Raw genomic sequence first — 14,997 nt, forward strand, 5'->3', positions numbered from 1 at the left:
ACCTCATCGACATCTCTATTTCTTTAAATCAATAGTTATTTTATATAAAAAACAACATTCTTTACCTTTGAACACCTTTCGTTCTTCTGCAAGAATCAACTCCACCTATTTACTCCCTAGAATCTATAAAACGATTGGTAAGAAACATTTTTCATATCTTATCCCTAAATTCTAAAACTCTTTGCCTGATCAACTCCTTAACAATAATACTTAATTATTAGTTTAAAAAAAAAATAAATGCTACCTGTTTTCAATAAACAATATTGAAGAGTTTTTTTAGGATGAATTTCCCACCTATTTCATCTTTTCCTCAAATGAAAAGAAAAAAATGGTAATTTTTTCCCCCCTTACTACATTTGGACTTACTTTACTTTTTTTTTTTTAAATTAACTTCTTCCCCCCCCCCTTTTTTTTACAATCAAAATATTATCACCACATGCCTGCGGCCACCATGACCTATCATGTTATATTGTGTTTAGTTTTTTTTTTGTTTTATTTTCTTTTTACTTTCTGTTCACTCATGTTCTGTCAATTACTGTTTATTTATTTATTTTTATGTTTATAACTTTCATATAAAATTGTAAATTGTGATTGCCAGTAAGGGCCATTCGGCTCCTTGGTAATTTTTTCTCCCCTTTTTTCTGTATTCCTCATTTCTGACTAATAAAGTATTGTATAATAATAAATTAACTTTTCAAAGAATTTTTTACACAATCTTTGTATTATATATTTTTTATTATGTAGCTTTCAATATAAAAGTAGCATAGGGAAAATAAAAATAGAAAGAACAAAAGCAGTTTAATAAGAATTTCCTTGTTTCTAAGTATTTACTGAGATATTTGAATTCAAAAATTGGAGGAAAGTTGAGGGGGGGGAGCAGAAAAAACTAACGATTTTTAAATTCAGATATCTCTGCGAATATTGCACTTAGAAACATGGAAATTTCTTTGTTGGCATCAGAAGAGACAGGGCAACAACTTTCTAATATGGTTTTTGGGCACAGGTTGTCCATATAAAAAGTTTTTTTTGAATTTTAATAAGTATACAATCCCTTGAAACATGAATGACATAGCTGAAATTTCTGACTTCGCACATTTACATTCCACAAGAATGACTAATATCTGTCCCTGTTTTCTTGTTATTCCCATTTTGAAAGCCGTCAGGCGATTGTGGGAAACTCTGTATATTCAAGTAATGAAGAATGAGAAACCCCTTGATTTTTTTGGAATGGGAGAGAGAACAGGTTATTACAGGGTTGTGAGAGAAATTGCATGATTCAGTACACATGTCATTTAACAGTCATTTCGCACCCTACTTTTTGTGCTTTAAACGAGAAATCTCGAGTGTTAGCAATAAGAGTTGGCACCAGGACAATGAGTCACACTAAGCAGGAAAACGTTATAAGTGGAAAAGCTTGCAGCAAAGCTGTTGCTGTATCATGGTTCACCCACAAGAGTGGGACTGGCGGAGCTTCAGGCCTGAGGCCTAGACCATTCTTGTTATTTTTTGTTTTTTTCATACTATTAATTCACTATAGAGGGGGATCTGCTAAAGAGCGCAGCCTATGGGCCCTGTTCCAGGATGTGGGGGGATTGTGCACTTTATTGGCACCCAAAGGCAATTTCACAGTGGAATGCAACATTTGTTTATGCCAATTTTCATTTCATCCAGACATTATGCCCTTTTACGAACAGCTGGGGCCACGCTATAGCCCTCAGGTCACACACAAAATGCTGGAGTCTTTATTATACTTCAGTAGCCATGATCATCACAATGTCTTTTCTTCCTTCCTAAGAGAATGACTGCCATCCGAGAGCAGATCCTTTTACATTGTTTATTTCGTCGTTTCAGTTGTTTTTTTTTTGGATTACTTGTACATGTGTATTGTTAAAAAAATTGCAATGAGAAAAATAGAAGGTATTTAGTGCAAGATATCAGTCGATATGAGTACAAATTGATATGACTGATATTAAAGAGTCCTGTCTGTTTCCCTATGGGACATATCTGAAAGAAAATAAAAATCGAAAAGACCACTCCACCACCACCACTTTAAGTTGGTGCTCAATAATTTGTTATATCAGCAGGTATCAGAAGCTACTAGGAATAATTCTATTTTGGGTTTGATTCTTACTAATTACGAGGATTTTGTTGAACATATTTAGGTTGAGGGACACTTTTCTTCTAATAAGCATCGGATTGTTTGCTTTGTTGTAAATTATTATCAAAAGACAATTAGTGAAGTGGATAGACAATAATAATGCAAGGGACAACTCAAGGTTGTAGTGTCATAGGAAGTTTTTCTTTAATAGGGTTGTCATTGAATAAAAATCACGACTCCCAAAGGTAAGCTATTCCAACAAAATGACATGTTTAAAAAGCATAAGAGGATAAATCAAGAAACTATCCATACTTAAAATAAGACAACCATAATCTTTTTTGTGGGGGCAATATATTATGTTTTTCCCCCATGGTATATGCTCCTATATTGTGGGTTGCTGTGTATTTTAGTTATATTTGATATCCATATTTTTTTATGGGCATCTTCCTTCAGCCACCTCGTTGAACATTTTGTCTGATGTGGCCTTTGTATTTGTATTAATAGCGAACGATATATCAATTTGATCACACTTTTATAGTCCGAGTTTACCTTGTCTCGAACTCTCTTACATGTATATACAAATTTATCATTGCGGTAAAGGACACAATTAAAAAAAAAATTTGTAAAATACCACAAGAAACTCAATGACCCAAACATGGGCGGAGTTACGGGGGTGAGTGGGAGGCATTGCCCCCCCCCCCCACCCAGCGTCAAAGGTGGAGCCAATTGATTTAATGTATATATGAATTGACATCATCATCATCATCATGCCCCAGACGTCCAGGTCTATCTCCACCTATGGACCCAAATTGTTTTTTTGGGGGGGAAAAAGAAAAGACATGCACATATTTGAAAGGAAAACGATTTCTCCATAGTATTGAGAGTATCTATTGTTGCTCCATAGTTGAATGTGGTCATCCGTACAAAATTAGGGACAATCCATAGTATTAAGAAGTCACCAATGGATAAGGCAAATACACGAAAAATACAAAAACACCTATGCATTTCGACACGCAATGGGTGTCATCTTCAGGGCAAAAAAAAAAAAATTAAACCACTAATCATGCTGAACAAGAATCCCACTTGAGTTGGATACCAAATAAATGCTCCATTGTTTATTCTGTCCCATATTGTTTATTTGTTTATATTATAATATTGTTTATTTGTTTATATTATAATATTGTTTATTTGTTTATATTATAATATTGTTTATTTGTTTATATTATAATATTGTTTATTTGTTTATATTATAATATTGTTTATTTGTTTATATTATAATATTGTTTATTTGTTTATATTATAATATTGTTTATTTGTTTATATTATAATATTGTTTATTTGTTTATATTATAATATTGTTTATTTGTTTATATTATATTGTTTATTGTTATTATCTCAATTGTTTATTCTGTATCTTCAGGGGGCTTGAAACCTCAGTTTTTAATAGTAACATCTACGATTGTTAGGTTAAACTTCTCGAGAATTGGTTTGATCTTTAGTAAGATTATTAGATCGTAGGGTATGACTACACTTTCTTTGAGTGCGGCCTCTCTGAAAACTCGGCAATGTTTACCAAAGTGGTTCCTTGTGCTGGTTTCAAGAATTTTCTATACTTATTTTTACCAATGATTTTAGTATTGAGTCTTCCCCCCATCTTTTGCAAAATCAGGGAGAGATCCCTTCTCCCCGATTTTGTTTGATATATATATGGACGAGTTTGAGAATAAGTTATTGAACGTTGTGCCCTTCTCATTTTATTGGAGATACGTGGTTGATATTTTCATGCTTTGGGAAGGTTTCAAAGATGACTTAGAGCAATTGTTACTTGCTATGAATGACATAGACCCTCACGTTCAGTTCACAGCTGAATTTCAAATAAACAAAGAACTTTCTTGGAAGTATTAGTAACTTAACGAAAAAAAAATCACATTTCCAAATCTCTATCATAAGCCTTTCTCTGTCTCATTACCACCTCATTTTACATAGTGTCGTCCCATGCAACAGAAACTGTTTCGTACTTATGTAGCGCAAGCATTTAACATCTGTTCAGAATAGAACACATTAGACCATGAACTTGAAACCATCAGAGCAATTGCAAAAGATAGGGGGTTCAACACTAAAATTGTTGATGAAATAAGTAGAAAATTCTTGAAACAATCATGAGGAACCACTTTAGTAACCATTACTGAGAGGCCACTCAAAGAAAATGTAGTCAAAACCTCTCTGCGATCCAATAATCTCACTAAAGATCGAACCGATTTTCTCAACATGTTTAACCTAACAACCAGAGATGTTCCTATTAAAAACTTAGGTTTCAAGCCCCCAAAGATATACCACAGAATAAACGATAGGGCATTTATTACATTCCGTGTTGTGATTGCCCTCGGTTAAATAGGACAGACAAGGAGACACATAAAAGCACGATTAAATGAGCACGCTCGCTGTGTTAAGAATCAGGAATGTGAAAAATCGCCCATTACCACTTACTGTTGGCAAGAGGGCCATGCATTTAAATTTCAGGAAACGAGGGTTTTTCACAAAGTAAAGTCCACAGCTGATTTATATTTCTATGAAAGCACATATATTCAAATATATAGTAGTAAATGACAATAAATCAATACCACCAATAGCAACACCATGGCTTAGATTTATTACCAGTGGAAATTCTAAGGAAATTCAAATAACCCAATTGGGTAGTTCCATTTTGTAAGCATTCAATCAGGGTGCTGCATTAGTCTTACACGCAGGCTCTCAGCTTCATTCTGACCATGACGTTTGAAGTGAACCAATGTACTTTTTGATGCAGAGCAACTGAGAGTTAAGATTTGGTATCCAACCCAAGTGGGATCCTCAGTCAGTGTAATAACTGGTTAAATATATTTTCCTCTGATGGCAACACCCATTGTGCGTTAAAATGCATTACGAGTTTTTGTATTTTTTGTGTATTTGCCTTATTTGCAGGTGATTTCTTAATATTCTTGGGTAAAGTTGATCTACTCTTCCAAATCCATAGTAGTTGGTAACTATGCACTTAGAAAAAAAAGAAATGAATGAAAGTAGAAGAAAACCCCTGAAGACAATGTCTTCCCTCTGTATGAGTCATACTTCTGAAAGAACAGAACGCTAATACATGCACTTTGAGAAGACTCACAAGGTTGCAAGTGGTTTTTTTCGATTTGAGCATGACGTGGAAGGTTTATCGATTTTTTGATTTGAGCATTGTGGAAGGTTTATCAAAGAAAAATTCTTATTATATCTGCTCAGATTTTCAGAAACTGATGTTATAAGCAGGGTGAAATTAAAAACCATTGACGCTTACCAAGGTTCTACTATATTGAACTTTTCCTTTGTCTCCAACATACACGATTTGACTAGGGGTATATATACTATATTGGTATATATATAAATATATGTAACTAAATTGTAAAACGTTTGCAAATTAAATGATTTTAATGAATCACCATCACACACACATGATATAAGGGGGTATGTATATATATATAAAACATACATTCTGAAAGAAATACTGAATTAAAAACCAAATGTGCTGAAAAATTCAAAATTCAAACATTTCAAAAGCCAGAGTATAGTGAACAAGGCAGCTGTATACACATAACTAGAAATTATAAAATTAGAAGAAAATGAAAAAGTTCAATAAAATAAATGGAACAATGAGGAGGTTGTTCTCAAGGGAAAACCCCCAGAACAAGCTTGTTTTCGCAAAAATGTCAGGGGAACTGATGGTAATTCTATACCTTTCTTTGGCTTACCATCATCAGAAACATTTTTGCTTCTTGGGACAATGTGGGGGTTCCCCCTTGAGAATGACTTCATTTGTGTGTGTGTGTGTGGGGGGGGGTTCCATTTCTTTTCTTTTTTTTATTTTCTTCTAATTTTATATATATCTTTTCATTTTTGTTAATAAAAAAATTGATTTAATGTGTTGCTTGGTTATATTTGTTTGGAAACTAATGGCTCTGAGCAATGTAAAAATGGTTAAGTTGTTCACAATTAAACACTTGCAAATACTAAGTAACAAGTATTGAAGATATTTTCTGGATTAAAACAAATCCGGTAATATCATACATAGATTAACAAGCCAACTCTTGGTTTAGAAACATCTTGGTTTGCAAACAAAAAACAAATGATTTGGTAAACAAACTAGTCTTGGTTTACGAATACACAAGCCAGAGCAAAGCACTTTAAAACACAAAAAACAGACTAAATCCCATGGAAAGTATATTTCAAAAGCCTGCAGCCACTTGTGATTTTTCTTTTTTTTTCCACAAGTTTTTTTTTTGAAAAAATAGATACAATCAGAATTAAGTTTCCAACTCTAAATATGACTTTTCTTATGCCGACAATGGATCTGCAGGTCATTTTTAACTTTATGAAGCTATAAACCTAAGAAATTTTAGTAGAAATGTTTTTGCAATAATATCTCACAGAAAACGAACTAACAGTCAGTGGCTTCTGGAAATAGTATTCCAATGTCTTTATATTACAATGGTTCTTGATCTTAGTTTGGAGGATATTATGACCAAATTGTGCTACAGGCAGAGAATTTGAAGGCTTTGAAACTGAGATTATAGATGATGACAATGAAAACTAGACATGGCATTGGCATCGTTTATTTTATCTCTTTTACACATTATGGTTACTTTTTCAGTGTAAGTTTAATAATTTCCCTTTGTTTTTACGTTATATACAGGAGCTGTTGTAAAAGTGCCCAAAAGAAATCTTCAGGGTCCCAGGAATGGATTAATTTATTTTACATTGATTCCTATAGAATTGGTTTTATTGGATTCTATGCATTTTCATTGATTCCCAAAAAATTATTTTGGTTTACGAACAGATTTCAAGAACAAATTAAGTTTGTAAACCAAGGGTCAACAGTACAATATAATAATTATAGCCTTTAAACTTCTTTGGAATCTCACAATTTACATCTAATCTTGTTTTTGATCCAAAAAATGTATACATTCATACAGACACAGTTACATTACCTATATAATAATACCAAATTCAAAAGTGAAACTGCCAAAATAACTATGGTGACTGTTAATTTGAACAGCTCGTATTGTTCTTTGTATTTCAATCTGAAAAAAAAAGAATTATCTATAATTAATTGCTTTACTTCCTTTGAATAATTGCTGTCTAAAACTTTTCATAATAGTAGAGTTATGCATATGCTTATCTAGAAATGAAAAAGTGAAAAACTTTATACAGTAGTTTCTCGGAAACAGACACTAATACATTGCTGAACTATGGAATAGAATAATTTATTTTAATTCTACTTTTGAATTGCAGGACAACAATTTTTCCCCATGACTTTATGGAGAATAGATTTATTCATCTGATGGAACATGGCTTTTCAGGCTGTTGTTGGTTTGAGAGAGAGTTTGTCTTTAAAGTTTCTCCAACGCTAGTGGTTGGCACTTTTTTTATCAGGAGAAAATACTGGTACCACAACAATTGGATACTAGAACATCAAATTTTGGGTGATCAGATGTCTCTTAAGTCTGAAGAATTTGATTGGTTTAGACATGCTGAGTCACTTTTACTTGATCAGTTGTTACTGTCATTTTGTTACAGATGTTGAAGGGAAAAGTCTCAATTTTCTGAAGGTGCATATCCAAGATTTGCTCATAAACCATCTCTAATTTGCCACCATTAACAGCAGTGATCCACCAATCAGAAAACAATAGTGCAAGACAAGCTGCTCAGGGATATCAGTAAAGCCCGAGCCTACAAAAAAAATTGATATTTGTTCCAGTATCTAATTGTCACAATACCAGTATTTTCTCCTGAAAGTGGATATCCAGTATTTTCTCAAGTGTGGAGGGAGGCTAAATTTGTTTTCTTTCCAATGTTTTTTTTCCGGCTTTTTAATGTATAAGCTCAGCTCAGGGAAGGGGGATTGAACCCCTTCCTTTGCGTATGCCATTGGAAGTGCAGAAGAATCAGTTCAGTACAGAATGTTAGTTCAAACCAGAAGTTACGGTCTATTAAATAACACATTTGCCAAAATTACATCAGAATTTTTTAACCTTTGTCTTTAAAGATTTACTGTTTAACAACTTGATCAAGCGAAGCAAAGTCACCTTTTTAATTTTTCCAAACTGCCTATATTTGTTTGTGTACTAAATTTGAGACTTTTTCCCCCTCCAACTTCAAATGATGCAAAATATTTGAAAAAAGTTTTGGGCTAAACATGTAATCTTAACATTAGACAGAAAACTCAAGAGGAGTTCGTAAAAGTTCAAATTATCTAAAGTTCGAATTAACCATGCTCCACTGTATTTGTTTGATAGTGTGATGTAATTCTTATTATTTATTCATTTAATGTTATTGCAATATATTCATTGCTAAATACCAATTTCTATAATTTATCAATATTTATTAATAAATTTACTAATTCAATATTTATATCAATATTTATTGATAAATTATAATTAAATATTGATAAATTAACCCTAAAGCATTTATTATTTGCAGGGACGGCTCAAGCTCACCAATATTTATCAATATTTACTGATAAATTATAAAAATCAGCATTTATGGTACCATTATTGCTGCCACTCTTTTTTAAAATTCATATATGTATATTTTTCTTTCTCTTACTCGCTTTGTATATATATTATTATTACTGGCAATTTATAAAGATTTACAGCCGTTGTCAATTGGTAAAATTTTCAGGGCAAAAGACAGATGTAACGAGTTTATTTTTCTCAATGTTTGTTTCACCAACACCTCCTGATGACGCGAACGTCCGAGGTTAGGGAAAAATTCGGAAAATATAGGACAAAATTAGGAAAAAATGAAGTCTCAACAGCTTTTTGCTGAAAACTGCTTCTGCAATTGTGATTGCTGTTTTTTAGTGTTCACAAGCTAACTTAACCCTAAAGCATTTATTATTTGCAGGGACGGCTCAAGCTTACCTGCCGCCCGGGTGCAAAGCCTCATATGCAGTGGCGTAGCTGGGGGAAGGAGGGAGAGCGGGGGAGTGATTGCTCCCCTAATCAAAATTTTGACTACATTGGCACCTATTCTTCTGAATGACTTTTGATCTTGAAAAAAATTGAACTTTGCATTTTTTACCTTCATTGACTAAATGATGGGAGAAAAATAAAATAAAAATCTCCAATCATATACAAACCTTTTAGTTTCACAGTGATTGGGTTTGTACTAGTCCTTTAAGAGAAGAAAAAAAAAAGGTGGAGGTTTTTATTACCATTTTTGAGAAAATTGCTCTCAAGCTCTTCATCTGGAAGCAGGTTCAGATCAGCCTGCTTCTACCTTTATTAGGAGAACAGAATCTTGCCTGCTTCTTGCCGTTACTTTTTCTCCCCTGCTATTGGTCATTCTTGGTAGAGTTCCCACAAATATCTTTCATAGGTATTTCTCAAACTATGTGCCACCAACTTTTTTCTGGAGCACTGCAGAGCAACCCAAAGGTTTATCAAAGAGATTCTTTGTTAAACTGCTCTGGGAAGCCAGATAAGCATTGATTAGGGTAAGGGGGGACTGCGGATGGAAAAGTTTGAGAACCCCTGCACTAGTGTCTGTACCATTCGTCAGTCGATATTTTCATTCTTCTCTGATTTTTTACAAAATACACTGCATGAATTTATTTCACTAGAAATAAATATAGATTTACTGTGCACAAAATGTCTGCTTAAGTTTTTCAACTTCGAGCAAAAAACTCCCCATCAAACAGTTTCTCCAAAGGAAGCTGGTAGACTATCAAACATACAAATTATTTCAATCGATTCATACACCTGCCACTTTCACTTTGATTCTGAAAATGAGCAATGGCATTTCAAGCATGCGTTAGACATACTTAGATACATCATGCACACATATGACCCGGCACACACCAATTCATTTAAAGCAGCGGTTCCCAAACTTTTTTGGATTCATGGCACCCTCTGCTTGTAAGTCTGCAATCCAGTAGTATGTGATAGCCACCGTGCGATCATGCAGGCATCATGATGGACTCATGTCACGATGATTCCAGTTTGAACCCTACTAGTGGCTGAGTGATGGTTGACTGGAGTGAGTGTTTTTCCAATTTCGAGGTATGAATGCTAACCAATTTTTCATTTGACAAGTATTCCCACAGAGTGCAGGCAGGCTTTCACCATGGTATTTGCATGACACGAAACTTCAGGCATCTGCCAGTTTTACTTATAATATGGAAAACAGATCACAAAACTTCTCGAACACAAACCACGCATAACTATGACATCATAGATATGTCATGCATAATATAAGAAAAAACTATCTAGCATGCACCACTTTGTTAGAAATTCTACAAGAGAAATGTCTTGGAGGTACATGTACATTTGAGCAGCAGTAGTGTACATGCGATATGTGCTTACAATAAGAGTAACATGATGAAAGCAATTATAAATGGAACCATGATGATTTTTCTGTACTTTCATATCTTGGAATAATTTTAAAGAGAGAAAATATATTTTTTTCTTTTTATTTTATTCTCCTATCATTTTTTGTATTTTAATCTAAATTTTTTTCCAACCACCTTTTGGGGGGGGGGGGGGGAAGGTTTCCAGTTGTTTTTGGTGTTTGCATTTGTAAAAGTACACAAAACACAAAATAGAATTTAAGTTTTTTAAATTAATAAAAAAATTAAAATAATCAATTGAAAAGTAAATTTAATTTAAAAAATAGCATTAACTGAAAACAAAATAAATTTAATTTGATTTTTTTAAATTGAAGTTTCAAGTTCTTTCCACTAATGCATAATTTTAAGTTTGTACCTAAAGCAGGAACAAAAAAAGGTGCCTTTGCGAATTTCGCTCCCCACTGACCAAAAGCTGACTACGCCACTGTTCAAGTCACACTATAATCAAAGACAACAAGCATTTGTGATTCAAAAAAGTAATTAGTACTTTTTGAAAAGTGAAGCAAGTAGTACCTCAAGGGTCAGTACTGGGCTCAATATTATTTTTAACATACAGTTAATCTCGCTTATAATGTTCCTGCTTAGTACGACTAACTTTTGTGAATTTAACTTTTTTCCTATATTGATAATGCTAATTTTTCCTGGATACAACGTTATAATTTTTTGCTACTCCCGTTTACAACGTTTGAAAAATTCAGATCAGGCTTTTTCCTCCCTTGAAAACTGCATACTTTTTTGCCTTTTTCACAGGTAAAGAAACAAAAATGGTGGTTATATGTGTGCTAGCGATTAACTGTTATATGAAAACTAGAGGTGGGGCTTTTCTTTTACGGCTCTTTGAAAGCTGGTTATTTTTTTCGGCATAAAGAATCGACTGAAAAGTATGCTTCTTTCTCTCTCTTTCAAGGGTTAGGCACAATAATAATTTTATTATTTTCTTCTTTTCTCTCACTTTGCCCAACAATAGTATACAGAGTATAAACTGCCCTTATTACTGTTCATATACACCAGGGTGATCAAAGTCCGTCACTGAACACTGAATACAGACTATAAAAAGTTCTTAGAAAAAAGGGGTAAATTTTTTTTTCCTTCGTGGTCTTATTCAAATTTACCACACTAGATTGATTCAAAAAAAGGAATCTTCTCATATTGGTGCTAGACAACGTCTGCCTATAACAGAAGAATAAAACAGTGGGTTTTATCATCCACCTCAGAATCTATCAATACAAAATCAAGCCGCAAGATAGAGTGACATGGACACAAAACAAACAACTTGACAGATTACAGATTGTCAGATGCCAACATCAAGTAGCATTTAAAAACAGCTTTTTCAGATATGAAAAATTAGATTTCCCAACTGTACAAATTTAGTTTTCCACAAAACAGCCAATATGGTGCTTTCATGATCTTTGAAATTTCAGAAAATGAAGCAGTAAAAGTGATAGATTTTGCAGAGCACAGTTCGAGTCAAAATGTCTCAAAGCAAGTTAAAAAGAAAAACTCCAACTTTAGAGGAGAAAATAAAAATTCTTAAATTTGTAGATAGTAATCCTCTGCTTTCTAGAGTTACACCACCAAAAAATTAAATTTGCTTCCCAGCACATTTACCACCCACCACCATCCTAGTTTCAAATGTTTCAAAGATGCATTGTACATCAATCAAAATGCAAAATTTTTTTCTGGATTTCTTTTTTTTTTATTTTTTCCCCCCACAAACTACACGTAAATACTTAATGGAATAACAAATACATAATTTCTTCCTAGTAAATCTCTATATGTAGTTTCTTTCTTTCAAACTGAGCACAACTCAGGTCTATCACCATCTACCAGAGTATATTGAAATTATAAATACATGAACGTACACTATACGTCTTATATTTATATAAGCTGTTGCTTGAAAAACACATTCAAAATTATAACTCTGCTGGCTCCCTTGAGGTCATTAAGTCATTGAGGTCATTTTGTTTTTTACATTTATATGTTTGTATCTATGTATATGTTTACGTCTATATATATGTTTGTGTTTTATTAAAAAAAAGTGAAGCTGCTCTGTGTATAAGAGGAATCCTTTACTTCAAGTCAGACTAATGTATTTGTTCACAACACAATGATAAAGGTGGAAAAAAGAAAAGGTGACTAAGATTAAAAGTTGAATAATGTTAGCATCAATTGGCCAGATGGCATCAATTTGTTGTTCTGTTTCTTTGCATTTTACTTTGAATTTTAAAGGTTTTTCACTTGCTACTGTAAAAATTTCTCCAAGGGGAAGACCAGTTTCTACTTATTGCCACATAAGTTAGAAAATCACAGAAATCTCGTCTACAATCACTCTGCCACATGTTGAAATAAAACCTAGGCTTTTATGATGCAAAGTGACAACAATACCCATATGAACACACAGCAGCCTACAGTGGAACCTTGACGTACAAGATTAATCCATTCCTAATAATTGCTCAGTTCTTTAAAAACCTCTCAAAGTGAATTTTGTCATAAAATGCAGATAATACAGAAATAATTGCAGTTTCACAAGTAATAATTATATTTCATATGAAAATTTCAACTGTTCTAAAAAAATACACATTCAAAACTTATGACTAATCTCTATTTAAAAAAAATACACCTACTTTTCATCTTGAGGTAGAGTTACATCAATACATCCAAGCACTACATTCAGATAAAACCTAATTGAGAATCATGCATTATATAATATATAAAAGTAAATATATCTGTGATTGGTGATGAAATTCATAAATGTAATCTAGAAATATACATATACAGCTGGACCAGCTTATAACAAAATTGAAGAAAGTTGCTAAAAAGTTCAACATACAGTCAAACTTCATTAATAAGTCACTCTCTTGAGATTAAAAATATGAATTCGTAAGTGAATTGATTCGCTAAATGGTGTAAGCCATGGCCGCGCAGATTCCTGTACCCCCATTGATGCATTCATGCAGAAAAAACTAAATTTTAGTTATTCAAGCAAGTTCAATCATGAAAATTGATTACTTGAGTTTTCTTAATCAATTAATGTTTATTTGCTACATAATTACACATTTGAACAACACAAAACATTACTTTTTATGATTTCTACAAAGTTTTTTTTACACATTTATGAAAACCAAAGCATTGTTGTCTTATATGGGAGTTTAATTCTTTTGAAACATCATAAATGAAAATAAAATATTCTTTATGGGTTTGGGAAAAAAAAGTTTATTTTTCACTGAATAAACACTGGCAAGTTTTGTTTGTGTGGAATTGGAAGTTGAAGAGGTCATTCTTTTCTCCAAATAAGATAGAAATTGGAAGTCTGTTGTGCTTTCCAGTCTCGATACAAATTTTCTTCAGAGGTTAATTTTTTATATTCCTCCACTGTAACACTGCTGTCTTTAAAGGTGAACAAACTTTTTTAATTTGGAAAACATTCCGACAGTAGGATGAACACAGTGTGTTATAGATGCCTGACAATCGTCCAGCTTTGTTGTTTTGATTTGTTTAAACATCAAAAAGCTGACCAAGAATCAAAACTTGCGAGAAAAAAGTCCAGCTGAACCATTCCTAGATAAGAAATAGCCCAATGTTGAAAGAATCTGTCAACAAGCCTGCAGTGAAAGGTGGGGTGAGGGAGATGGAGGCTTCAAGTGGCTTCTACTTGAAATGCTATGTAGATTGTTGATGTGATAAGAGTGAATGTTGAACTTGTTGTGCATATTATACAAAGAGTTTCAGATGTGAATGGCAATTTTCCAAAAAGTGCGTTCACAAAAAGTGACTCCTTAATGGCGATATTCATCGTCATGTTTCAGAACACGATCCAGGTTCCAAACTGTGTTTCACATCAAAAATGGTATTCACCGCTCCCTGAATCGAGATCCAGGGACCAGTTTTTTGAGCCTAAACCTCCCATCTCGGTAATCCAGCAGGGTGGTTTGAGTTTCAGTGCATGTGCAGTGAGCATTATTGTTGCTGCAAACATCAACATCGACGTGCTGGATGTTTATGAGACGAGCCCAAATAAAATAGGAAATTTATTATCATTTATTAATTATAAGGTGATGAATGACCCCACTTAAGCATTAAATAGAGATGTTAAATAATTATCTGCAATCAATGAAAGCCATCACTACTACTTGAAGCCATCAACAAGTGGCGACAGAAGGTGAGTAATGATACTTTTCTATTATGATTTCCTTCAAATTTGAACTGTATCTGCTAATAAAATGTTCATTACTATTAAATAATGATAGAATTGTATGTGTAATATACATGTATTGTACTCATGTATTGATATTATTGACATAAATTCACATTTATGAGATACTTGAAGCAGGGCCATAGTGAGTTCTCATGTTGCAGACTTTTTTCTTGGGGGAGGACCCCCATTCTCTCTGCACTTGGGCAATGCCCCGGTTGCCGCAGCTTTGTTACGGTTCTAACCTAAAGGTTAAAATAAGAAGGAGGGCATAGTGGT

General features: G+C 33.3%; 1 protein-coding gene across 3 annotated transcripts in view; it reads right to left on the reverse strand.

The window, feature by feature from the left end:
- Window positions 1-14,997, reverse strand: part of LOC149074165 (transmembrane protein 120A-like) — a 117,701-nt gene that overhangs the window by 61,339 nt on the left and 41,365 nt on the right. For all 3 annotated transcript variants that reach the window (XM_089246621.1, XM_089246622.1, XM_089246623.1), the window contains 2 exons: window positions 13,151-13,207; window positions 7,105-7,197 (listed from right to left, as the gene is read on the reverse strand). In XM_089246621.1, coding sequence (XP_089102747.1) covers window positions 7,105-7,197; window positions 13,151-13,207 — 150 coding nt within the window. The remainder of the gene's footprint in view (window positions 1-7,104; window positions 7,198-13,150; window positions 13,208-14,997) is intronic.

Source organism: Pholcus phalangioides, unplaced genomic scaffold (genome assembly GCF_987345545.1).
Source record: "Pholcus phalangioides strain wild (caught in Gottingen) unplaced genomic scaffold, Ppha-v1.0 ptg000017l_1, whole genome shotgun sequence".
NCBI lineage: Eukaryota > Metazoa > Arthropoda > Arachnida > Araneae > Pholcidae > Pholcus > Pholcus phalangioides.